The sequence below is a fragment of the Salmo salar genome, chromosome 06 (assembly GCF_965601325.2).
Source record: "Salmo salar chromosome 06, fSalSal1, whole genome shotgun sequence".
In the NCBI taxonomy this organism is placed as follows: Eukaryota; Metazoa; Chordata; class Actinopteri; order Salmoniformes; family Salmonidae; genus Salmo; species Salmo salar.
The window spans coordinates 61,118,621-61,145,827 of NC_138296.1; the positions used below are offsets into that span (position 1 = coordinate 61,118,621).

At 40.8% G+C, this 27,207-nt stretch overlaps 1 protein-coding gene across 1 annotated transcript; it reads left to right on the forward strand.

Moving 5' to 3' along the window:
- The first annotated feature begins 2,658 nt into the window (after nucleotides 1-2,658).
- On the forward strand, nucleotides 2,659-26,305 carry znf292b (zinc finger protein 292b). The gene is made up of 8 exons (XM_014204946.2): nucleotides 2,659-2,864; nucleotides 16,187-16,341; nucleotides 16,669-16,747; nucleotides 16,993-17,128; nucleotides 17,319-17,521; nucleotides 18,040-18,176; nucleotides 18,417-18,558; nucleotides 18,720-26,305. The coding sequence occupies exons 1-8, from the start codon at nucleotides 2,706-2,708 to the stop codon at nucleotides 25,731-25,733; spliced, it is 8,025 nt and encodes a 2,674-aa protein (XP_014060421.1). The 5' UTR covers nucleotides 2,659-2,705; the 3' UTR covers nucleotides 25,734-26,305.
- The last annotated feature ends 902 nt before the right edge of the window (nucleotides 26,306-27,207 follow it).

A 27,207-nucleotide genomic window follows, 5' to 3' on the forward strand; every position in this document is an offset into this window, starting at 1 on the left:
CTAAATGACTCTCGCTCCGTAGCACTCACTTCCGTCATCATGAAGTGCTTTGAGAGACTAGTCAAGGACCATATCACCTCCACCCTACCTGACACCCTAGACCCACTCCAATTTGCTTACCGCCCCAATTGGTCCACAGATGACGCAATCGCAATCACACTGCACACTGCCCTAACCCATATGGACAAGAGGAATACCTATGTAAGAATGCTGTTCATCGACTACAGCTCAGCATTTAACACCATAGTACCCTCCAAACTCTAAGCTAAGCACAGGCAAAATCCTAGAGAAAAACCTGGTCCAGTCTGATTTCCAACAGACACTGGGACACACAAAAAAAATACTTTCAGCAGGATAATAACCTAAAACACAAGGCCAAATATACACTGGAGTTGCTTACCAAGATGAAATTGAAAGTTCCTGAGTGGCCTAGTTACAGTTTTGCCATAAATCGGCTTGAAAATCTATGGCAAGAATTTAAAATGGCTGTCTAGCAATGATCAACAACCAACTTGCCAGAGCTTGACAAATTTTAAAAAGAATAATGTGCAAATATTGTACAATCCAAGTGTGCAAAGCTCTTAGAGACTTACCCAGAAAGACTCACAGCTGTAATTGCTGCCAAATGTGATTCTGACATGTGTTGACTCAGGTGGTTGAATACTTACGTAATCAAGATATATTTGTGTTTTATTTTTCATATTTTGTTTTTTACAAATGTTTGAATTTTTCTTCCACTTTGACATTAGAGAATTTTGTGTAGGTCGTTGACAAAAATGACAATTAAATCAATTTTAATCCCAACTTGTAAAAAAACGAAATGTGGAAAATTTCAAGGGGTGTGAATTTTTTACTACTGTAGATTGCATTTTAGTTACACTTGTTTATACCCACTGCATATTTATTGAGATACTGTATTCTTGACATAGCACACTCTAACATACCTACAGTACTGCTGTACATATCATTCTTAGTATATCTTGAGTGAATTATTCCGGTATAAATACGTATAGATTGTATTTGGATTACTGTTACAGTGCTACTTGGGTTGTTAATTGGATTCATATTTTTTATTTTATATTAATACCAAATTGTCAATAAAGTTTTTTATACATTTTGTATCAATATGACGTTACACCATTACATAACACAATTATCAACAAAAACACAACATACAATTATTGTTTTATTATCTGTGTACTTGTTTGACATTTTATTGTATTGTTAGGCGCTAGTAACATTAGCATTTCGCTGCGCCTACGCGACCAATAAACTTTGATTTGATTTGATTTGAAGTACATGGAAAACACGTGGTTTGAATTGAAGAGGGCAGTCCATAAACGCAGACGAAGGATGTCAAGGATCTGGAAAGATTCTGTATGGAGGAACGGTCTTAGATTCCTCCCAATATGTTCTCCAATCTCATAAAACATCCAAGAAAAAGTCTCAGAAGTATTGAAGACATGGGTGCCAATCAGTTTGACCTCTATCTTTTTTAGAGAAAAATATATTACTTGTTAAACAAAATCTCTTTCTCTTTGTGTTAGGATAAAATAATATAATTTTCTAAATTTTTGGAGCATACAATATAGCTCAGGAGTATTTATTTTATACAGTCTATTTTGCTCATCTTTATCAGTGGTGCCAATAGTTTTGGACCTGACTGTACATTGACATCAATTTTAAAATAGCCATGTGAGTTAGTTGTGTTTTTATCTCAATTGGTTTTACCACACCCTCAACATTACATTTTTCCCCACTTAATTCACTGTAGGTATACCTCCATATTGGCTTCAATAGACGGTAGCCTATGTGAGTGACCAAAGACCTGTACAGGAAACTGACATTTGCACCCATCAATTGTATTTTTTCCCCTAAAGGGCCCGATAAGACTGATAGATGAGTCACTTACCTGCAGGGTGGTATGCCAATAGCATGCCAGCAGCGTACCACCCTGCATCCCACTGCTGGCTTGCTTCTGAAGCTAAGCAGTGTTGGTCCTGGTTGGTCCCTAGATGGGAGACCAGACAGTGTTGGAGGGCCAGTAGGAGGCACTCTTTCCTCAGGTCAAAAAGAAAATTAAAAACATTTACACTGCCCTGTGTAGGGTGCCATCTTTTGGATGGGAAGTTAAACGGTTGTCCTGACTCTCTGTGGTCACTAAAGATCCCATGGCACTTATTGTAAGAGTAGGGGTGTTAACCCTGGTGTCCTGGCTAAATTCCCAAGCTGTCCCTCATATGGTCACCTAATCATCCCCAGCTTACAATTGGCTCATTCATCCCTCTCCCCTGTAACTATTCCCCAGGTCGTTGCTGTGAAAGAGAATGTGTTCTCAGTCGATTTACCTGGTTAAATACAAATTGTGGGACCAGCACGAAGCTTAGAAATCTGAGGGGTAATGAATACAATCACTAGTGATGTTTTGAACTGATAACCTAATCTACAAAACTCATGGTAAAGAACCAGTTCATATTTTTTTGGGCCACTTGATGTATTCAAGTTTTGTTGATTTTAGAATAGTTGAGGCACATATAAAAAAAAACATAACGCATGCAGCCTGCTACTACCACTTAGTTTTCAATGTAGCAGTGGTAGTGTGCCCCGCCATGGACTACACTTGATTCTGCGTCAGTGCGTAAGCGATTCTGGTCACATGTTGTTTGCGTACGCGGCAGTGATACGCGACTGAGTTGGGTGTGAAGATGGCGGACGAAGAGGCCGAACAGGGCAGCGCACATACTCATAGCAGTGCAACGATTACGGCACTTCGAGAGAAATTACAAGAATTAGCAATCGCGCTGAAGAACAGTACGGAATCTCCGACTCAGTCGTCTTCTCAGTATTGCCAAGACTTTTGCCAGGTTAGTTATTCATTTCGCTGTGCGTGCTGGCCATTCCAAAATAACCCCTAGAGCCTGTCAGACATTAGCATAGCTAACGATAGTTGCCAATCAGACTAACGTTAGCGAGTTGGTTTTCATACTGTGTCGACATAATTGCATTATCATATGCGCAATTCGGTCTATCATCCTTGCTTTGTCGTGTCTAATTTACGCAGGGAATAATACAGCTGTTGGTAAAACTAAAGTATAACAATGACTGTCCGTTTTTGTAGCTACCTAGCTAGCTAGTAATGTAGCTAGTATGATAACGTTAATCAAGTAACGTCAACTAGCTAGCGACATTAGCTAGCTAACGAATTGCTTTGTTATGCTTTTATTGTAATGGGATATGCCTTGCACACCGCAGTTTTTGTTGATATGTCTCAAATAAATGTGGCGACGGTGTCCCTGCATTGCCTCGGATTATCAAAAATGTAACTGAAACTACCCAGCTTGGTAACGTTATCATTGTGCATAAATGTACGGTATGAAATCAATTTATTCATAGCGATAGTTAGGCTATTCGTTTTCTCGAACTCCCCCAACCCCTCTCCACATGACCAGTTTACCTTACTGTGAGAATGTCAACATGTCAAATGGATCCTTTTGATTTCGTGGAACACATTCTCCCGTCAAGTTTGATGCTCTACTGAAGGTGCTTCACTGGTTTCCTGGCCCTTTCATGTAACTATGGGTTTATAATAATCATTTGGTGGGTGCTTAGATTTGTCCTATTTCACAAATGTACAACTGTGTATTTATACGCACTGCGTGAATTGGAACTGTGATTTGGGCATATCCCACTCTCCCTGAGACACACTAGGAGAGTGGGGTCACGGCCAGGGTTAGCCCAACATTGGACTAAAGGAAGCCTAACGTTACTCCTTATTTCAAGGACCTTACATGTTAAGTTTAAAGGGCGAATTGGCTCAGGAAGCCAAAACAGCCAAATACTCCATCTAAACTTGAATCTATTCTCCATGATGGTACGGTTCTAGAAACATAAATCCCTCTACTTTCATATCGCATCAAAATAATTACTGGCCCAACGCTCTAAGTGCTATGCTACCTGCCGCCCTTTTTTCTGTTGTGTAAGTATGAAGCTTGCTACGGTAATCATTTGCATAGTAACAGAAACCTGAACGCAGGTCTTTACCACAGTGTTTACAATGGCAAATCAGCTAAATCCTTGTTGAATCCGCTAAACCAATACTTACATAAGATTTCTGTAATAGTGATCATTTGCATAGTAACAGAAACATGAACAGTGGTCTATAAAGTATAAACTGTTTAATTTTGTAAAGAACATTGTTCAATCAAAAAATAGCCTGGGTATTTCTAAGACTGTAGGCTACATACCTTTTTTTCAAGTGCAGTGTGTTTGATAGGTAATCACTGCCAATATAATAATATGCCATTTAGTAGACGCTTTCATCCAAAGCAACTTAGTCATGAGCAACCCCAGCGGGAGTCGAACCCACAACCCTTGGCGCTGCAAGTGTTCCCATTTTTGAATAGGATAAAAGGGAACTGATTTAAACCCAAGACCTTGGTCTTTCTAATAATGTTGAAAAGAGTCATAAGATGTGACACACAGCTCCGGTCTCCCCAAATATGATGTGTTGCACTGTTACCCATAACATTTTATGGAGAGGAGAAATTAAATTGAATTCAATAATTAAATTTAACACTGCATGAGCTTTCAGTCCACCTGGGTGGGCATCAAAAAGTATGCTTTTTGAATGTCCTGAATTCTGTGGTGATTGGCTCATGATTTGCTAGTGTCAAAAGTCAAACCATTAGATTCTCCAGGAGAATTTCAACAAACGGCCTCCAACACACTCCCGACATGCTCCGAATTTTCATTCACCTACATTCGGGTCCAAAATTATTGGCACCCTTGATAAAGATCAGCAAAAAACACTATAAAATAAATTCAAATACTGAGCTATATTGTATTAAAAAATATATATATTTTATACTAATACAATTGCTTAGAGAAAGATGTATATATTTTTCTTAAAGATGGGGGGGTCAAAATTATTGGCAGCCCTGTTTTTACCTTGCGAGGATAACAGCACTGAGCATTTTTCCGAAACATTTTATTACATTGGAGGACACATTGGGAGGGATCTTAGACCATTCCTCCGTACAGAGTCAGACCCTTGATATCCTTCGCCTGCGCTTATGGACTGCCCTCTTAAATTCAAACCACAGGTCCGGAGACTGAGATGGCAATTGCAAAATGTTGATCTTGTGGTTAATTAACCGCCAAATGTTGATTTTTGTGGTTGGTTAACCATTTCTTTGTCGATTTTGATGTGTGCTTGGGAATATTGCCTTGCTGGAAGTTCCACTTGCGGCCTAGTTTCAGCCTCCTGGCAGAGGTAAATCAGGTTTTTGGCTAAAATATCCTGTTACCGGGTGACGTTCATAATGCTGTTGACCTTAACAAGGACCCTAGGACCAGTGGGATCAAAATAGCCCCATAACCTAAAAGATCCACCACCATATTTTACAGTAGATATGGGATTATTTTCTGCACAATACAATCCTTCTTTCGATGCAAACCCCACCGCCGGTGTACATGGCCAAGGATCTCTATTTTCGTCTTCTATTTTCACCAATGCACTTGTATCTTTTGAATCGGGGACCGATGTGTATCGGTGAATCATTACATCCCTAGTACTTAAAGGGATACTTCAGGCTTTTGGCAATGAGGGCCTTTGATTAATTCGTGGATACCATTTTTATGTCTGTGTCCAGTATGAAGGAAGTTAGGGGTACTGCTAGCAGATACCCGTAGACTTCCAGCCATTGCGCTAGTTAGCATTGGCTTGCGAAAGTGCCTATAACTTCCATCAGGGCCAAAATCCCGAAGTATCCCTTTTAACTCTTCTGAGTTGGCTAATCTAAACTCACCTTAAAAGCACTGTAGCAGACCTTATTAGCATCCGGTTTCTTACTCTGTTGAAATGTGTTACTGAGTGTAGTTTTTTTAGTCTTTGATGTTGCAGCCATTGTTGCAGTAGAATATCAAGCATGGATGATTATCTGTGGCTAGAGGCAATGACTGTCCTTGTGCTGTGTGGGAGGATGTAAGGACACAGAGAGAGAACAGATGAGCAACATGGTTCTTCATCTTAACACTTAAATCATGTACATTTGAATTCAACGCAGTGTGTTTTACAAAATGACATCTGTTTTTGAAATAAGTCTCTGTTGGAGATTCGTGATAATCCAGCATTATTTTTCAAACAGCCTACATTGTTTTGCATTTTCCTTTGCTGTCTGTGTTGGAGAGCTGTTTGTTTTCCACCCTAGCACGCTCGGCTGCACTATGCACCACCACGTTGGTGAATGATCCTTGAAAGAGCATTCTCCCCAGGTGCCCAGCTGGGTTCCTAGATACACTGTGCCAATGTTGTCTGGAGAGTGGAGACATTTGAGACGCGCCGCTGCCCCTGGTCTCAGCATGGAGAGTGATGAATATGGATGATCCCACTTTGCTGTTAAGGCATCTGCATACTAGGTTCGGTTTACTCCTAGCAGAACTCGGCTAAGCCAAAGTGAATGTCTGTGCCTCGCGTACTCCCTTAAAAGACCTTTGCTTGAAAAACAAGTAAAATGCAGCAATAGTAACGTTTGTCCCTCTTGAGACACCGTAGCCAGCATACACGTCCTCAAAATAGTCTGAATTAATCTAAAATTACTCAAGAAATCTGTAATTAATTTAGACGTTTTTCCAGAAGAGGTAATTTTTAAATCGAAATAAGATGTTTGTTGCAGTATTTCTCAAGTGAAAAAAATGTGCATGAAAGTGAGTAGTCTCTCATTGAATGACAAAACACTTAATTGAAGAATCCCTACTGTTGCCCTATTACAGACGTAGGGTGTGGACTTCGGCTACCGCACTTTGGCTCGCCTCAGGAAAAATGTGTGTACTAACAGCCGAAAAAATTAAACCAACAGAAATGTCATCATTATATATGCACAAACTGTTTCGGATTTGAAGCATGCGGATGCCTTTAGTCTGGCGGAACTGTCTGACAGTGTGTGTGCTTTCTACCAGATGTCTGCCAGCCCAGGTCCCCCTCCTGCCTCCTTTCTCTAGGTCAAAATGGAGGGGTAAATCGGATTCTATGTATCTAGTTTACATTAGGCTTATTCCATCCATGAGCCTTTGGAACAAGGATGCAGGTCTATTACATTAAATAAAGATTGTAGCCTATAGCCTAAATAAGAACACTTGATCGTTTGATTTATTTTCATTTGTTACTTTTTCTTTTGATTTTGGTCTCATAGATGTGTGATGAGGCAAACAACCAGTTAGAATGAAATTTGGCGAGTGCATTTGATTTTCTGTTTATAGGGGCTGTGTATGGAGAGTTACACATTTTAATGTCACATGCACAACTATAGTGAAATGCCTTTCTTGATAACTCAAAACCCAACAATGCAATAATCACAATGGCAATGTAATACTAGAAAGATAGAAACACGAGGAATAAGAAATATGAAATACACAATTTAAGTAAGCATACTATATACAGGAAATACTTAAAGTCAGTTCCAATACCTTATTTACATACTGGAGTGATGGAGGTAGAAGTGTATAGGTGTAAGGTGACTAGGCAACAGGATGTAAGATAAACAGAGTAGCAGCAGCTTTCATGTGAGTGGGTGTGCAGATGTGTAAAGTCAGTATAAATGTATGTGCATATTTTGTACGGGTGTGTGTTGGAGTGACTGTGTGAGAGTGTAGGGCCCTGTGAGTGCACAGAGAGTGCAAATACTGACACAAAAGTTCAGTAAAGATACAAGATGAACTCAGTCCGTGTAGCTATTTTTTTTTAGCTACTTATCAGTTGTATTGCTTCGGGGTAGAAGCTGTCGAGCTGTCAAATAGTCTATGGCTTGGGTGGTTGGGGTATTTGACGATTTTCTGGGCCTTCGTGTCACACCGCCTGATATAGAGGTCTTGGATGGCAGGGAGCTCGGCCTTAGTAATGTACTGGGCTGTCCGCACAAACCTCTGTAGCGCCATGCGAACGACGGCGGTGCTATTGCCATACCAAGCAGTGATGCAGCCAGTCAAAATGCTCTCAATGGTACAGCTGTAGCATTTTCAACCTCCTGAGGGGGAAGAGGCACTGTCACGCCTTCATGACTGTGCGTGTGTGTTTGGACCATTTTAAGTCTTTAGTGATTTGGACACCGAGGAACTCGAATCTCTCCACTGCCGCGATGTGTACGGGGGCGTGCTCGCCCCCTGTTTCCTGTAGTCCACGATCAGCTCTTTGGTCTTGCTGACATTGAGGAGAGGTTGTTGTTCCGGCACCACACTGTCAGGTCACTGACCTCCTCCCTGTGGGCTGGCTGATCAGGAGAACAGCAGGGTAAATCCTAGTCCAGTCACAGCTTACGGTAGGCACACTGGGCAGCTCACAATTAAATTAAATACAGATGACCTCTGACCTCAGCTGTGTCTGGCAGCGATGATACAGTTGAAGTCTGAAGTTTACATGCACCTTAGCCAAATACATTTAAACTCAGTTTTTCACAATTCCTGACATTTAATCCTAGTAAAAAATTCCCTGTTTTAGGTCAGTTAGGATCACCACTTTATTTTAAGAATGTGAAATGTCAAAATAATAGTGATTTATTTCAGCTTTTATTTCTTTCATCACATTCCCAGTGGGTCAGAAGTTTACATACACTCAATTAGTATTTGGTAGCATTGCCTTTAAAATGTTTAACTTGGGTCAAACGTTTCGGTAGCCTTCCACAAGCTTCCCACAGTAAGTTGGGTGAATTTTGCCCCATTCCTCCTGACAGAGCTGGTGTAACTGAGTCAGGTTTGCCTCCTTGCTCACACACGCCTTTTCAGTTCTGCCCACAAATGTTCTATGGGATTGAGGTCAGGGCTTTGTGATGGCCACTCCAATACCTTGACTTTGTTGTCCTTAAGCCATTTTCCACAACTTTGGAAGTGTGCTTGGGGTCATTGTCCATTTGGAGGGGTCATTGTCAATTTGGAAGACCCATTTGCGACCAAGCTTTAACTTCCTGACTGATGTCTTGAGATTCTGCTTCAATATATCCACATCATTTTCCTCCCTCATGATGTCATCTTTTTTGAAGTGCACCAGTCCCTCCTGCAGCAAAGCACCCCCACAACATGATGCTGCCACCCGCGTGCTTCACGGTTGGGATGGTGTTCTTCAGCTTGCAAGCCTCCCCCTTTTTCCTCCAAACATAACGATGGTAATTATGGCCAAACAGTTCTATTTTTGTTTCATCAGACCAGAGGACATTTCTCCAAAATGTACGATCTTTGTCCCTATGTGCTGTTGCAAACCGTATCCTGGCTTTATTATGGCGGTTTTGGAGTAGTGGCTTCTTCCTTGCTTAGCGGCCTTTCAGGTTATGTCGATATAGGACTCGTTTTACTGTTGATATAGATACTTTTGTACCCGTTTCCTCCAGCATCTTCACAAGGTAATTTGCTGCTTTTCTGGGATTGATTTGCACTTTTCGCACCAAAGTACGTTCATCTCTAGGAGACAGAATGCATCTCCTTCCTAAGCGGTATGACGGCTGTGTGGTCCCATGGTGTTTATACTTGCGTACTATCGTTTGTACAGATGAACATGGTACCTTCAGGCATTTGGAAATTGCTCCCAAGGATCAACCAGACTTGTGGAGGTCTAATTTTTTTTCTGAGGTCTTGGCTGATTTCTTTTGATTTTTCCCATGATGTCAAGCAAAGAGGCACTGAGTTTGAAGGTAGGCCTTGAAATACATCCACAGGTACACCTCCAATTGACTCAAATTATGTCAATTAGCCTATCAGAAGCTTCTAAAGCCATGACATTTTCTGGAATTTTCCAAGCTGTTTAAAGGCACAGTATGTAAACTTTTGACCTACTGGAATGTAATTGAAATAATCTGTCTGTAAACAATTGTTGAAAAAATTGTCATGCACAAGGTAGATGTCTTAACCGACTTGCCAAAACTATAGTTTGTTAACAAAAAATGTGTGGAGTGGTTGAAAAACGAGTTTTAATGTCCTAAGTGTATGTAAGCTTCTGACTTCAACTGTATGTCTCTCTCAGAACGTTTAATGTTGATGGATTATATCCCTGTGCTGACACACTTCAAATAGAACATTTTACCAGCATGTGGTGGTGGGTTGATATGCGTATCAGTGACAGTCAGTGTGGTTTTTACAGATTATCTGTTCATGTGATGTGGAGCGTTGTTTTTATCAGCTAAATATTCTAGCAGTAAAGATTAGCACAGGCTGTAGGGTTGTTTTTAATACCTTTTTATAGTTTGTGATCCAGTAACTGCTGTGTTCCACTTGAGCCTACCAGAGCCCAGGTGAATTAAAAAGCCGCTGTCATTAACACCTGTGTAGAGAGAGCAGGAGACTAGAGAGATTTTTAAGCAGCTCCTGTAGGCTATAGTGTTTAAGCACACTGCATATTTGTAACCTTTTTAGTTTTACAGGTGGCAGGATGTTGTTTTTTGAGTTGGAGGTGATCAGTCATTCTTCAGCAGTGGCGCCAACTTGCCATTGGGTGAGAATGTACAGGTGCAGTGATCTGTGAGCTGCTCTGACAGCTGGTGCTTAAAGCTAGTGAGGGAGATATGAGTCTCCAGCGTCAGAGATTTTTGCAGTTCGTTCCAGTCATTGGCAGCAGAGAACTGGAAGGAAAGACGACCAAAGGAGGAATTGGCTTTGGGGGTGACCAGTGAGATATACCTGCTGGAGTGGGTGCTGCTATGGTGACCAGTGAGCTGAGATAAGGTGGGGCTTTACCTAGCAGAGACTTGTAGATAACCTGTAGCCAGTGGGTTTGGTGACGAGTATGAAGCGAGGGCCAACCAACGAGAGCGTACAGGTCGCAATGGTGGGTAGCGTATGGGGCTTTGGTGACAAAAATGATGGCACTGTGATAGACTGCATCCAGTTTGTTGTCGCTCAATTTGGAAGTCGCTCTGGATAAGAGCGTCTGCTAAATGACTTAAATGTAAATGTTGAGTAGAGTGTTGGAGGCTATTTTATAGATGACATAACTGAAGTCGAGGATCGGCAGGATGGTCAGTTTTACGAGGGTGTGTTTGGCAGCATGAGTGAAGGATGCTTTGTTGCGATATAGGAAGCCGATTCTAGATTTAATTTTGGATTGGAGATGCTTAATGTGAGTCTGGAAGGAGAGTTTACAGTCTAACCAGACACCCAGGTATTTGTAGTTGTCCCCACGTATTCTAAGTCAGAGCCGTCCAGAGTAGTGATGCTGGACGGGTGAGCAGGTGCGGGCAGTGATCGATTGAATAGCATGCATTTAGTTTTACCTGCGTTTAAGAGCAGTTGGAGGCCACGGAAGGAGAGTTGTATGGCATTGAAGCTCGTCTGGAGGTTAGTTAAGTGTCCAAAGAGGGGCCAGAAGTATACAGAATGGTGTCGTCTGCGTAGAGGTGGATCAGAGAATCACCAGCAGCGAGAGCAACATCATTGATGTATACAGAGAAGAGAGTCGGCCCGAGAATTGAACCCTGTGGCACACCCATAGACTGCCAGTGGTCCGGACAACAGGCCCTCCGATTTGACACACTGAACTCTATCAGAGAAGTAGTTGGTAAACCAGGCGAGGCAATCATTTGAGAAACTTCTCCCCTGCAGGTGACTGGCAGGCTTCTAATCATGTCTGCCTTGCACAAGCCTTCCTAATGAACCCCTCAATACCTTGATTTTATAACTAGTAAAGGTGCTTTTTGTAATTTGAGATATCTCAATGCACATGGAGACAATACATTTTCTCCATAAAATTGTTGATCAGTACAGACGGGAAGGGGTTCAATAAACTTACTGTTTGTTGTGGTGGTTGAGTTACAGACCTGCTGAAGCACTGTCTGATGTCTAGCAGCTATCCTCTCACCTTGTTACCTTTTATGTGTCATAGGGTCATGTTCTAGCATCTAGCTAGCCTCAGCTCTGGCCTTTATTTCCTGAAGAACAAACGAGGGAGCTCTTACTGGAGTGAACTCTCAATAACTTAACAAATCTGCAAAGGCTTTTTCCACTTGCAGGCTTTTGTTACCGAGCCGTCTGGGACAAAGTGCAGCCAACCACCCAATGCAATGGCGTTAAGTGTTTCTATGCCAAGGTGCACTGACATTCTGAATAATTCCACAATACTGAGGTATAACACACATCTAGTATAGGCTAGGCTACATGTTCCTCCATTGATGAATTTCCATGTTTTTTGTAATATTCATGGGCTACTGGTAGCAAGATGTTTTTTTTAATTTTGTGCAATTTCCATGAGATTAGGGACGTTAAACGTTCAGCCTGCTGCACAGACCCTATGAACATTAGTCTCAAGCTCCTGGTTAAATTGTGCTTAGGAGCATTTTTTTCCCTAATCTAAATGGTTTAACTTGTGAGAAATATGTGATTATTAAACAAATCGGAGTTTGCTTAATTTACTTTACTCATTATTTTGCCATATCTAATGAATGAGTGCATTCGGAAAGTATTCAGACCCCTTGACTTTTCCCACAGTTACATTACAGCATTCTGAAATTGCTTAAACAGTTTTTTTCCCTCATCAATCTACACACAATACACCATAATGACAAAGCAAAAAGTTTTAGACATTTTTGCAAATATTACAACAAAAAAAAGCGATTACACCTAGAGTATTCTTGTGTATGACGATACGATCTTGGCACACCTCTATTTGGGAAGTTTCTCCCATTCTTCTCTGCAGATCCTCTCAAGGTCTGTCAGGTTGGAAAGGAGCATTGCAGCACAGCTATTTTCAGGTTTCTCCAGAGATGTTCGATCGGGTTCAAGTCAGGGCTCAAGCTGGGCTGCTCAAGGACATTCGGAGACTTGTCCCTAAGCCACTCCTGTGTTGTCTTGGCTGTGTGCTTAGGGTCGTTGTCCTGTTGAAAGGTGAACCTTCGCCCCAGTCTGGGGTCCTGAGCGCTCTGGAGCAGGTTTTCATTAAGGATCTCTCTGTACTTCGTTCATCTTTCCCTCTATCCTGACTAGTCTCCCAGTCCCTGCCGCTGAAAAACATCCCCACAGCAGGATGCAGCCACCACCATGCTTCACCGTAGGGATGGTTTCCTCCAGATGTGCCAGGTTTCCTCCAGATGTGACGCTTGGCAGGCCAAAGAGTTTGATCTTGGTTTCATCAGACCAGAGAATCTTGTTTCTCATGGTCTGAGAGTCCTTTAGGTGCCTTTTGGCAAACTCCAAGCAGGTTGTTGTGCCTTTTACTGAGGGGCTTCTGTCTGGCCACTCTACTATAAAGGCCTGATTGGTGGAGTGCTGCAGAGATGGGAGAACCTTCCAGAAGGACAACCATATCCACCTCTGGAGCACTGTCAGAGGCCGACCAAATATGATTTTACAACGCCGATACCGATTATTGGAGGACCAAAAAAAGCCGATACCGATTAAATCAGCCGAATTTTTTTACATGCATTTTATTTTTTTAATATATATATATTTGTAATAATGACAATTACAACAATACTGAATGAACATTGAACCCTTTTATTTTAACTTAATACACAAATAAAATCTATTTAGTCTCAAATAAATAATGAAACATGTTCAATTTGGTTTAAATAATGCAAAAACAGTGTTGGAGAAGTAAAAGTGCAATATGTGCCATGTAAAAAAAAAAAAAAAAGCTAACGTGTAAGTTCCTTGCTCAGAACATATGAAAGCTGGTGGTTCAATATTCCCAGTAAAGAAATATTAGCTTGCAGTTATAGGAATTATGACACGTCAGCTATTTCTCTCTCTACCATTTGTATTTCATATACCTTTGACTATTGGATGTTCTTATAGGCACTTCAGAATTGCCAGCCTAATCTCGGGAGTTGATAGGCTTGAAGTAGAGGTCGACCGATTATGATTTTTCAACACCGATTCCAATTATTGGAGGACCAAAAAAAGTTGATACCGATTTAATTGGCCTATTTAATTTTTTTTTTTAAAAGATATATATATATATATATTTATATATCGATATATATAAATAAAAATATATATAGATATATATATAAATAAAAATATATATAAATATATTTATATATCGATATATATAAATAAAAATTTATATTTATATATTTATATTTATATATATAAATATATTTATATATCGATATATATAAATAAAAATATATATTTATTTATATCTATATATATAAATAAAAATTTATATTTATATATATTTATTTATATATATTTATATATATCTTTATTTATATATATTTATTTATATATATATATAAATATATTTATTTATATTTTTTATTTATATATATATTTATTTATTTATATATTTATTTATTTATATATATATAGATATTTATTTATTTATTTATATATATATAGATATTTATTTATATATATATATATATATAGATATTTATTTATATATATATAAATATAAATATTTATTTATATATATATTTATATATATATATATTTTTTTATTTATTTATATATATATTTTATTTGTTTATTTATATATATATATAGATATTTATTTATATATATATAAATATAAATATTTATTTATATATTTATTTATTTGATGATGATAAATTAACAGGCACTGCATTGATTATATGTAACGCAGGACAAGCTAGGTAACCTAGTAATATCATCAACCATGTGTAGTTAACTAGTGATTATGTTAAGATTGATTGTTTTTTATAAGCTAAGTTTAATGCTAGCTAGCAACTTACCGTGGCTCGTTGCAGCCACAAGGTCCTTTTGACACTGCACTCGCGTAACAGGTGGTCAGCCTGCCACGCAGTTTCCTCATGGATTGCAATGTAATCGGCCATAATCACCGTCCAAAAAGGCCGATTACCGTTTGTTGTGACAACTTAAAATCGGCCCTTATTAATCGTCCATGACGGTTAATCGGTCTACCTCTATTGTCAGTATGACCATCAGGTTCTTGGTCACCTCCCTGACCAACGCCCTTCTCCTCCGATTGCCCAGTTTGGCCGGGTGGCCTGGTCTAGGAAGAGTCTTGGTGGTTCCAAACTTCAATTTAAAATGGAGGCCGCTGTGTTCTTGGGGACCTTCAATGCTGCAGAAATGTTTCCCATCTCGGCTCTCTACGGGCAATTCCTTCGACCTCATGTCTTGGTTTTTGCTCTGACATGCACTGTCAACTGTGGGACCTTATATAGACCAGTGTGTGCCTTTCCTAATCCAGTCCAATCAGTTGCATTCACCACAGGTGGACTCCAAGTTGTAGAAACGTGTCAAGGATGATCAATGGAAACAGGATGCACCTGAGCTCAATTTCGAGTCTCATCGGAAAGGGTCTGAATACTTATGTAAATAAGTTCTGTTTTTTTTTTTTTTTTGCAAACATTTCTCAACCTGTTGTCACATGTCATTATGGGGTATTGTGTGTAGATTGAGGACCATTTTTTATTTAATCCACTTTAGAATAAGGCTGTAACGTAACAAAATGTGGAAAAGGGGAATGGGTCTGAATACTTTCTGAATGCACTGTATATTACTACTTTCCATGATGTGGACAGTATGTGTTACTACATTACACAAGCTGACGGTTTGACCACATCGAATTGGGGGGAGTTACAATCCTTTTTACCGCAGATTGGTAATTTTAGTATGAAAGTTTATAATCAACACAATGACGCGATCAATTGCTTAAAACCGATCAATACCTTTGGTTTTGTACTGTTCCTTTCTGTTTTGAAAAACCCTGTATCAAATTACAACATTCCAAAATGTAGCTGACTGTTTTGCAGGTTGTCCTCTGACCAGTGATGTAAAAATATCTCCTGTTCACGTGTTTTTGTTGTTGTTGTTGTGGTCATTTCAATAGCACATATCTTCTGTGTGTGGTCAGTGTTACAGGCTGTCACTTCCATTTTATGCATTAGAAAGCGGCTAGAAACCTTTTCTGTTCCATGGGCGAATCGTTGCTTCAAGTTGTGCTAGACTACATCCGTCATTATGTGGTTGGTAGCTTAGCACCGTCTGTCATTCTCGTGGTACGTTAAATCTGCTTGTAATTTCACATCGGCTACAACAAACTTTTATTGGTTAATCGTAGCAAATTTTCCCCGTTCTGCTGCAAATTGCTTTCGTCAGTAGCGTGGGATGCGCTATATTACATCTAATGATATCAAACCTCTGCATTTGTAGCTTTATTAGTAGATTCAGGAAAACTGACTGTGTGGGTGTAACCTTTCCCCACCTATCTCACTGTCTCTAGACTCTGGTGGAGTATGCTGGTCGATGGAGGATGGAGGAGGACCCACTGCCCTTGGTGGAGGTGTACACAGTGGCTCTGCTGGGCTATGCCCAGGCTTCCCCCTGCCTCTCCTCCCAATGTGAAAACGTTCCCCTCGTACTTGAAAGGCTCTCACTGTAAGTTCACCTGTCTTATTGGAGGGGTTTAATGTGCTTGTTGTTCTCCGTGTGCTTGCAAGATTATTACCCGTGACATTTTTTAGATGAACCTCATTATACACCCTACATGTAGAATAAAAACATTGGTTAAAGTAGCTAATACCTCCTCCCAGTTATTATTTTTTTTTATTGTGCTTTTTTTTACTATTGTTGATTATTACAAGTCAGACCTGGCTTTATTCTTCAGATGATCATGTTTAAATCACTGCTCAAGATTTCAAAGGGTTTAGTCATCATGAAGTTAGCTGTTTGGTTGCCTTATTTAATTTCCTATTGATTGTACAGGAGCTGTGTGGAGCTGCTGCTCTCCCTGCCAGAACACTTCCCAGGTGCCTTGTGGGAAGAGTTCCAATCATCTGTTCAGGTAAAGTGCAAAATTGTCATACAGAGGGAGAAATGTTTCTATTTTTATATTCAGTGCGATATCGTTTTACTGTATTTCTGAATTAGTTACTTTATCTGTTCAGGACATTATTATAATTATGTCTAAGATCTACTACATAATATATTATGTGTGTTGCTTGGCTGCACCATTTTTAAATGCATACTTGCTTCTAAAAGTACTTACTGTGATGAGAAAAGGGTCACAGAGTGAATCCTGTGTTGCAGTCAGCCCAATCCCAGCTGCAGGAGAATGGCATCACACAGCTGTCCCTCCTGTCTACTGTGGCCCAGGAGACTGGTGTGTGGACCAACAGCACCCTGCGCAGTCTCCTCTCTAACGAGTCGCCACAAACAGAGAAAGGTGAGCGTTCGTTTAATATGCTGCATCTAAAATTGCACCCTTTCCCCTATATAGTTCTCGGAACTATGTAGAAAGTAGGATGCCGTTTGGGACGCCCCCTGCGTTGTTATTCGAGTCTTGAACCAGTATTTTATACAACAATGATATTTGTGTTATCTTTCAACCTGAATATCCCCATCATTCCCTTTAGTTCATAAGTTCCTTGAACTGGAGGGACCCATTCTGTTGGAGCTGAGAGTAAAGCACCTTATCAAGGAGAACTACATGGAGAGGGCTGCACTGCTGGCAAAGGCATGTGCGGAGTATCCTGAGTTTGAAGGAAAAGGGCACTTTAAGCAGATGTACCTGGTCTGCTTGTGTGCCGTCTCAGCACAGGAACCACTAATGGAGGAGGTAGGTTACTTGGGGCAGTCTGTAAAAAAAAAAAAAAAAAATAGAAAAAATAAAATAAAATAAAAATAAAAAAATAAAAAAAGTTTTTCAGTGTTTCATTGTCAGGCCCGTGGTTTCAATCATTCGTTCAGAATTGCTCGGTCTTCTCTATTGATTTAAATTGGACGAAATTGAGGATATCATCCACAAGAGGGCATGGAAATATTGAAGTGTTCATGGCAGCTTAAAGCTGGAATCCGTGGCGGTTTCATATTACAAGAGCTAAGCCATTTCATTGTTCTCGGACATCATTGCACACACGATACAACTAGAGTATGTACTGTGATTGTCTTAAAAAAAAAAAAAAAAAAATACCAGGATGCCCGTTAAAAAATAATTCTAATAATTACAAATGTGCCTGGGGCGACCAGTGGCGCTGTTTTACCTTATGTGGATCTTAAATACCACAGACATCTAGTGGACAGTGAAATATCTTTTGAATGCAATTACTCTTGCTTTTTTTTTTTTTTTTTACACAGCTCTCCAACGTGGATTGCCGCGATGCACTAGAAATGATCTGTAACCTGGAGTCAGAAGGGGATGAGAGGGGAGCCTTCAGCCTATGCTCGGCCTTTCTGACTCGACAGCTTCTCCAAGGAGACACTTACTGTGCCTGGTAACACTGCAACATTTTATACATCAAAGCCCGCCTTATTGAAGCCCTCCTATCTCTGTTTGACATATGCAATGTATGAATATTGTGTTATTAATCCTTCCTACTTAACTTAAAATGGCTTTATTTATTAAAAAAAAAAAATAATAATAAGCAGTCTGTACTTTACTATAATCTAATCTCTCTTCAGATAAATCGGAGATTATAGAATTATGTCATGATTATTACTTATTTCCTCTCAAGGGAGCTGACACTGTTTTGGAGCAAACTGCTGAAGCGGTTAGAGTCGTCTGAAGAGACTTTCCTGGACAGATGTCGTCAGATGTCTTTGCTGTCCAAAACAGTCTTCCACATCCTCTTCCTCATCAAAGTCATTCAATCAGAAGTAAGCTTCATTCCAGAAACATAAATGGTTTTGTTCAAGATACAAAAAAACATTGTATACTCAGCACTCTACACCTTCTTGATATGTACTCTTTTGTTGAATTCATATTCAATTGAAGTTCAGTGAGACTCAAAGAATATCCCTTTTTGTTTATTTTACAGATGGACAAGGTTGGACTGCCAGTGTGCGTTGACATGTGCATACGGGCTCTACAGTTGGAATCAAGTGACGTAAACACCAAGGCCTCCATTTGCAAAACCATCTCCTGTTTGCTGCCCACTGATCTGGAGGTAAAGCGGGCCTGCCAGCTGACAGAGTTCCTCCTGGAACCCACAGTGGACTCCTACTACGCCGTGGAGACTCTCTACAACGAACCAGACCAGAAGCTGGAGGAAGAGAATCTTCCCGTTCCCAACTCGCTCCGCTGTGAGCTTCTGCTGGTGTTCAAGACCCAGTGGGCTTTTGACCCCGAGTTCTGGGACTGGAAGACACTGAAGCGTCACTGCCTGACCCTTATGGGCAAGGAGGCCTCCATTGTGTCTTCCATTGACCTGCTGAATGACAATGAGAGCCCAGAGGCCACTGAGGAGGAGGACACAGCCCAGGGTGAGGAAGGATTCAGAGACGTCACAGACTGCTTTATTGACACCACACATGAACTCAATGAAATAGCCGATAAAAGACAGAAAAACCGAGAGACAAAGAAACTGAGAGAGAAAGGGTTCATCTCGGCCAGGTTTAGAAACTGGCAGGCATATATGCAGTACTGTGTTCTGTGTGACAAGGAGTTTCTGGGTCATAGGATTGTACGTCATGCTCAGACTCACTACAAAAATGGACTTTATAGCTGCCCGATATGCGCTGAGACCTTCACATCAAAGGAAACATTGGAACCGCACGTGGCATCACATGTGAAGCTATCATGCAAGGAAAGACTAGCTGCAATTAAAACAAATAAAAAATTGGCTAATCCCAAAACGGCTGCTCCTGTTATAGCAGCTCTGAAAGCTAAGACTGAAAATCAACTTTGGACAAAAGATGCAAATGGCGAATCTCAAGAACACAATGGGCAGTCTCTTCAGACAGAAATGGTTCAGACCAAAGTCTCTGGACTTAAGACAGAAAGCAGCACTGAGGAAAACACATGCCCTATTGCAAACTGCAAAAAGGGATTCAAGTATTTCCGAAATCTTCTTGTCCATGTGAAAGCACATGGAGAAAACGATGAAGCCAAGCGCTTCCTTGAAATGCAGAGCAAAAAGGTGATTTGTCAATATTGTCGTCGCCAGTTTGTTAATGTCACCCACCTTAACGATCATTTGCAAGTGCACTGTGGCGTCAGACCTTACATTTGCATACAGTTGAACTGCAAGGCCTGCTTCCTATCCAACACAGAGCTGCTTGTACACAGGAAAGAACATGTCATATTTAAAGCCAGATGCATGTTTCCTAGATGTGGAAAGATTTTTAATGAAGCCTATAAGCTTTACGACCATGAGTCACAGCATTACAAAACGTTCACCTGCAAAGTCCCTAACTGTAGGAAAGTGTTACATTCTCAGTCACAGTTGGATCTCCACCAGGAGGAACATGTCACAGAAGAGGAGGAAGACCCAGCTACAGACTCCGACCTTAATCATTCTCTGGACCAGAGGATGCTTTCTGATCAGGCTTCCTTTTCAGAGGAGGTTGAGGCTTCTCATCCACCAGCATCTGTTGCGGTGAAGCACTCGATTGACAACCTGCTGAACGCTTCTCAAGGTCCTGTTCAGAATGATCGACGATACATGAATAACAGTGAGCCCCAAGAAAAAGAACTTTACCCATGTTCAGAAAGCTCTGTGATTCGGTCGACCGGAAATGCTCAAATGCACGACCCAAATCAACTGAGACGTAGACCCCAAGACCCCTCAGTGGCTGCTGCATATGACTATATGAGACCCAAATCACAGCCACATAATCCATTAGCTTCATACCAAGATACTGGGGATTTGCACCATGCCTTACAACCAAATGTGTTACAAGGTCAGGACCAGGGTTTGCTGAAAGGGGGAAGTTATGGATCCAGGAACTACAATTCGGACTACAGAGTACCAGTGCAAGTACAACATCAACAGCATCCACACATGTCTGTTAACATGTCAGCAGCAAGCCAGACCCCCAATTACCTGTCAACTCCAATGCCTCAAACTCTCCCATATGCATCTCATACACTTCTTCCACTAGTCACTCATTTGCCAGCCACTGGTTGCAGAACAGAGAATTCAATAACACAGTGCCCGTTACCAAGCACTCCTGCCCCACAGCAGAGCCCATTACCAAGCACTCCTGCTCCACAGCAACACCCATTACCAACGGCTCTTGCCCCACCCCAAGGACAGAAAGAAAGACACCACTGTGCTTTGGAGACATGCGATCGCAACTACAGCTCCTACAAAAGTGTTACCAAGCACATGAAAGCAGTTCACCCAGAGTTTTATACTGAATGGAAACTTGCTAAAAAAAAAATCAGGGAACAAGAAAAAGCTGAAAAGGCCAGGAAAGCTACCCCATCGAGTGTGCCTCTGATTGGGAACCATAACTATGTTGCTCCACTACAACATCAACAGCCTAGTGTTGCCCCAGTCCCAGTTCATAGGCAGAATGTCATTCAGCCACCCCAGTACCCAAACTCACACCACTCCTATGCTTCCCATTCAGCTGCAGTCCAAAGCCAGGCTTTTCCCAATCAAATGGACAACATCTTAGATCCAATTGTACTCTCCCAGCTAGGAAACAACCCCAATCAATATGCACCACCTAGTATGCCATGGCTACAAACACCAGGAAACAACCAAATCCAGAATTGTTATGCCTCCCAAGTATACCCTTCATCAAACATTCAAGGGATGCCACAAATGGATGCTGTCGGTGGAGGAATGGATGTTTATGTTATTCCGTCCCGTCATATGATGGGATCTAATATGGAAAGACCAGCAGAGTCACTCCAACCATCACCTATGGATAATGGTCTCCAGCCTGTTTTCCCCTCTTACATGGACATTCTGAAAGACTCAAGTCTTTCAAATCAGCTGGAAAATGCTGCACCTCCATACAAACCACAGTCTCAAAATATTCCAGGTTCTAAAGGTAGAGGATTGCAGAAAACCAACATGGAGTCCCACTTTGGCCCTGCAGGAAACTTGCTAGCAAAAAGCAACAGTGAATCTCAACATGGCACGATAAACTCTGGAGATGCAAAGAATCAGATGGGCAAAAAAGTCAAGCGTAACAAAAGAACAAAGTGGCCTGCCATTATTAAAGATGGAAAATTCATTTGCTCTAGGTGTGGTAGAGGATTTACAAATCCCAAATCACTTGGAGGCCATTTATCCAAGCGTGCACACTGCAAAGCTTTTGATGAGACTGAACTCCTGACAGCAGACTTGCCTTCATCATTTCTTGATCTTCTGAATTCAGAGCAACTTCTCAATACTCAGCCCCCACCATCTTCACTGTATAACCCTACTGCACCATTTGCAAATGATGGCGAACAACCTGATGACATTCTTAAACAAATTATGGATACTCCAAATATTTCCAATGTGTTTGAGCCCTTAGCAATTCCCCAGCCAACATTCCAAGATGCATGTGGCCCCTACGGACCTGGTGGACGCTTGCCAGAAAGTACAGTTATACAGCACACAGGAAATATCCAAGTGAAGAATGAAAATGAGTCTTATAGAGATGGTTATCTTCCGCAGTCATGTGACCCTGTGTTTGGAAGCAGTGCATTCTCTGATCCACTTCTCTTTCAGATGCTTGCAGAAAACAACCCTACAGTTTCACTTCACAGACTTCCCACAGACCATATTGATCATTTACTCAGATCAGAAACACTAACGAAGATGAAAGAAGTAAAGGGAACTTCTGATTCTGTCTCCAATTCAGGAGGGCTGTCTAATGATGGACTTCTGGCTGCAATGGCCAGTTTGGCACAAAATCTTATGACAAACCCCATGTTGCAGATCACTTCACCAGACCCTCCGCCTCAACACAGTCCAGCAGCAACAAGTAGTGAACTGGCAGAGACACAGAGGAAGAGTACAGAACAGAATGTCAAGAAAAGATTGCGTGAACAGATTTTAGCTGGAGACTTCCAAAGAAGAAGCAGTTTATCTCAGGCAAGCAGCACTGATACAAATGCCAGTTTGAGTCCAGTGTCATCCAATCCAGCAACCAATGTTGTACAACATTTTGAAGCTCATCAAAGTCCTCAGCCTTCCACAACGATTGATCACGGAATCCCCTTTGTGTCCTCTGCCCAAATGAACGGAGCCTCATCCATGCAGAGTTTCACTAATTTCAGAGAGGCTTCCTCTCAACACCATGAGGCTACTGCACCTACCAGCATTGTTGCAAATGATGTTGATCTTGGTCCCAATCTAACACCTGTAAACCAACAGCACTGGATGGTGGACATTCAGACTGCATTAGAGAGGCTAGACTTAGACAAACAGGTCTGTGATATTGCTCCAACGTATTCCTCCACAAAACCTAACAGCACTGATATTTGCAATGATACTGAGTCATTCAGGCCTAATGTCTCAATAGAGAAGGACACACAGATTCCTGACGGCTGTATGAAGCCGTTTGCCTGTGAGAGTGACAACTGCACTTACAGGACCATGACAAAATGTGCCATTTTAAAACACCTCACCAAGACTCACAATTACACCAATGAGATGATCAATTTGATTAAGAAAGACCATGGGAAATTTGCTCCATTCTCTTGTCAAATGTGTGATAAGACTTTTACCCGAAATTCAAACCTTAGGGCACACTGTCAGACAGCTCACAGATTAACACAGCAGGAGATTGCTCAACTAAAAATGAAGTGCCAGTCAAGCAACACGGTTGGATTTGTTAATAACAATGATAAACCAAGTGTGCATTCAGAGCCTCCTTTGTCTGGTCAGATGGTCACAGCTCCCCACTCAATAACGGAGAATATTACACGTCAATATTCACTCCCAGATGTTAACCAAAATCAAGATGTGACTGGAAACAACTTGTTTGCTTCAGGAGAAAGGACAAAGCAAGAATACCACTCACAGCCTTTAGAACAGCAGACTTCTCGAGGCATGGCTAACTCGAGATTTAATGATCACAGTCTCTCCATGGGAATGCAGCCAATGCAAAGGACACCCATGCATGATCAGACAGTGACTCCATTGATGCCAACGTCTGAATATCAAATGAATGCGCACTGCTCAACAATACCCCAACTCCCCTTAATGACTGCTCCTGATACAGATCAATGGTCAAACGGACAAAACCTACCAGTTCCTTCTAGGCCTAGTCATTACAGTCAACAGTCTGGAGGCTATCTGACAGACAGAGCTGCCTCAATGACACCGGCTTCGTCAGATCCCCTTCAGGTTTCTGGTCCCTCGCTAGAAACGTCCCCCAAAGTCAAGCAGCAGAGAGGACCAAAGCCTAAAGTTGAAATTCCTAAGAAGACGAAAGAGAAGAAGTCTGATGCAAATAATGCTTTCAGTCCATACAGGCCATATCGCTGTGTTCATCAAGGATGTGCAGCAGCCTTCACCATTCAACATAATTTAATCCTCCATTACAGGGCTGTCCATCAGTCTGCTCTGTCCACATGTGAAATTCAAAATGATGAACCGGATGAGAAAAAAGACATCAAGCAGGAGAGAGTTATGGATGAGGAACCAGAGGGTGAAGTCGCCCAGGTAACGGAATTCCGATGTCAAGTGAGCGACTGCTCAAGAGTATTCCAAGATGTCCCCAACCTGTTACAGCATTACCTCCAGCTTCACAAGTTCAACCTGGATAAAGCAGGGTCTCTAATGTCCAACATCAACCTAGGCAGATTCAGTTGTGATCAGCAAGGGTGCACAACGTCCTTCACTGCTTTCTGGAAGTATATAGGGCATATTGAAAAAGAACATGACAAGGCAAAACTATCCAAAATGGAATCTGTGGATGGGATGTTCCAGTGTGATGTTGATGGCTGTGACCACGCTTATGCTACAAAGTCAAACCTGCTGAGGCATACAATGAAAAAGCATCATGACCTTTACAAACTCCAACTGATGAACCAACGGAAAACTGAAGATCTTGGGAAACCCAGCTCCAAGAATTCCCATTACCAACTGACTAAATCAAGTGATGGGAAAGAGAACATAGAGAGCAACAAAAAGATTACAGAGAAGGGAGGTGACAAAAAGAAAACTGACAAGATGGAAAAAAATCATTGGACTAAATATGGAAAACCTTCCTTGAAAACTAAGGATGAAGCATCTGCGATGTGCATAAAGAAGTCCACCTTGCAATACCCTTGCATGATAAAGGGCTGTGATTCAGTGATGAAGTCCGAACGGAGCATTATGAAGCACTACATGGGGCACGGACTGTCCGAGCGATACTTAGAAGAGCAGAGAAGCCACTTCATATTCTGCAAGAAATACCCCCGACGTAGGAACCCTCAGTCTGCCAGGAGCGATGACTCCAAGTCTGAGACTACCTCCGAGATATCCGACAGTGAGGACACAGCAGACACGGGCCTAGAAGGAAGTGAGTATGATGAGTATTCAAAACCTGCCTTACGGAGAAGGGGGCAGAGCGGACTGTCAGACACCAAACCCTCGTATGATGAAACTTCAGAAACCGTATCTGACAGCTCTGTGGTGGTGAAACGCAAGAGAGGGCGACCACGGAAAAGTAATTTAGAAAAAATTGTCAAACGTAAGAGGGTGTCCAGACTGACTAGGAGTAATGCAGTTTACCGTGGAGAAAATGGATCAGACTACGACTCCTCTAGCACTGTCCTTACCCAGGATGAAATTAACGATCAAAGTGAAACATTGACCTCCTTTAAGCCCATGGGATTCGAGATGTCTTTCTTAAAATTCTTGGAGCAGTCAAACCCACCTAAAAATTCTGTAAAGAAGAGGATTCAACTAGGAAACGCTACAGTGTTGTGCAAAAGGTCAGATGCATATTTGCATTACCCAAAAGGCTTTGATACCCTTGAGTTCAGGAACCCTCAGAAGCTGACATCTCTTAACAATGTGAAAATTGTAGTAGACAAGGCCTTTTCAGACGTTGCTGATATTCTGCTAAAGCAGCTCCAGGAAATGCGACCCACAGTGATATTAGAAAAATAGATTGCGATTAGTATCAACTGAATGTTTTGCTTGTCGAAACACGGTAACTCAGGATTAGAACGGTTTTCAACCTGCAGCTGAATGGTGCCCAAAACAATAATACTTAGAATTTTCATTTTTCACTGCAAAATATAAATCCATAGTTTTTTAGTGGACTGTGAGTTGTTTTAAAAATATACAATAATACAAGTTATTTACTGTAACCTTGAGTCTGTAAAAATCCTTCTCTTATACAGTGTATATTGAGCTCATTTTATATGATGTTATGGGTAGGATAAATTAAGCATGCTTGTATTTATGAAGCTTCCCAGCACATTATATGGCCTTTGCAAACAACATTTTAAATGGAGGGGAAAAAACATAAAGGATGTTAAGTATCCCCATGGGACATTTAATGAAATGGTCTTTAAAAAAAAATGGAATGTGATTTTGTGTATAGTTTGTGAATGTTGTTTCAACACGCCTTGTATATTTTAATTTGTATGTAGACAATGTTGTGTGTACATATTGTTTTTTGAATCAACTACTGCCACCAGCAGTCTTAACTTAATTGAGATAAAAGTTTTATTATAGCTTGGATTTCTCACTGGTGTTTATTTTTAATCAAGTGGTCATGTCATTTTGTTTTAATTATAGGGGGATTAGAAAACATATTCCCCCACAGGAAACATTTTTTCAGGGAAATTGGTAGAATGATCTATTAAAAAAAATAACTTTATATTATGGCCCAGACACATGTAAAACCACACAAGTACAAGGCATGCATTGCACAAGGAAGAGTGCTGGAGCTCCTATAATCAGCAAAGAGTCAGTAAAAAGTGCTTGGTGTAAAAGAGGAATGTAATTTAACAATAGATTGTGATATCACACACTAAACGGCATATTTTTTTATGCAAGTTTTATGGGGGTCTATTCATCATTAATCACGAAAGATCAGCAGAGTACTGCACTACCTAAAATTCAACAATATTGATATTTCTACCAATCAAAGTTGTTTATCATACAAGCTAGCACAGGCACTATATCCCATGAAAGATGAAAGTAATGGAATGAATCTACCAATTTATCGATTAGAATTACACTGACAGTCATATTTACGTAAATGGCCTCCACTAGAGACATGACATGAACACAAAATGAATGCTGTAAGGAAAAAGGCATGGTCTATGTATGAATGCAGTCCATCAGCACTGAAAGTGGAAGCATAAAGGTTGAATTTTAGATTTCAGCTTAAACATAATACCGAAGGTGATTAGCAAATAAATTATACTAGTTACATGTATCACACAGTTGAGACATAAATGCCTTCAATACAACCCTAATACTAAAAGTAACAGTATATGTTAAAGGTTTAAGGTGAATAACTTCAGTTTCTGAAATCATTCATGTTCAATGAATTCCTGATCACACTTAATAAATTAGAATGTAATTTAAAAAGCTGCAATATGTAACTTTTAAATGTCTAACAAGTGCT

Bases quoted from the DNA above. Each gene is read 5' to 3' on its own strand.
- znf292b (XM_014204946.2), top strand. From the start codon at position 2,706: ATGGCGGACGAAGAGGCCGAACAGGGCAGCGCACATACTCATAGCAGT. The intron at 2,865-16,186 runs GTTAGTTATTCA...CACTGTCTCTAG, and splicing joins ATTGCCAAGACTTTTGCCAG to ACTCTGGTGGAGTATGCTGG. The intron at 16,342-16,668 runs GTAAGTTCACCT...TTGATTGTACAG, and splicing joins GTACTTGAAAGGCTCTCACT to GAGCTGTGTGGAGCTGCTGC.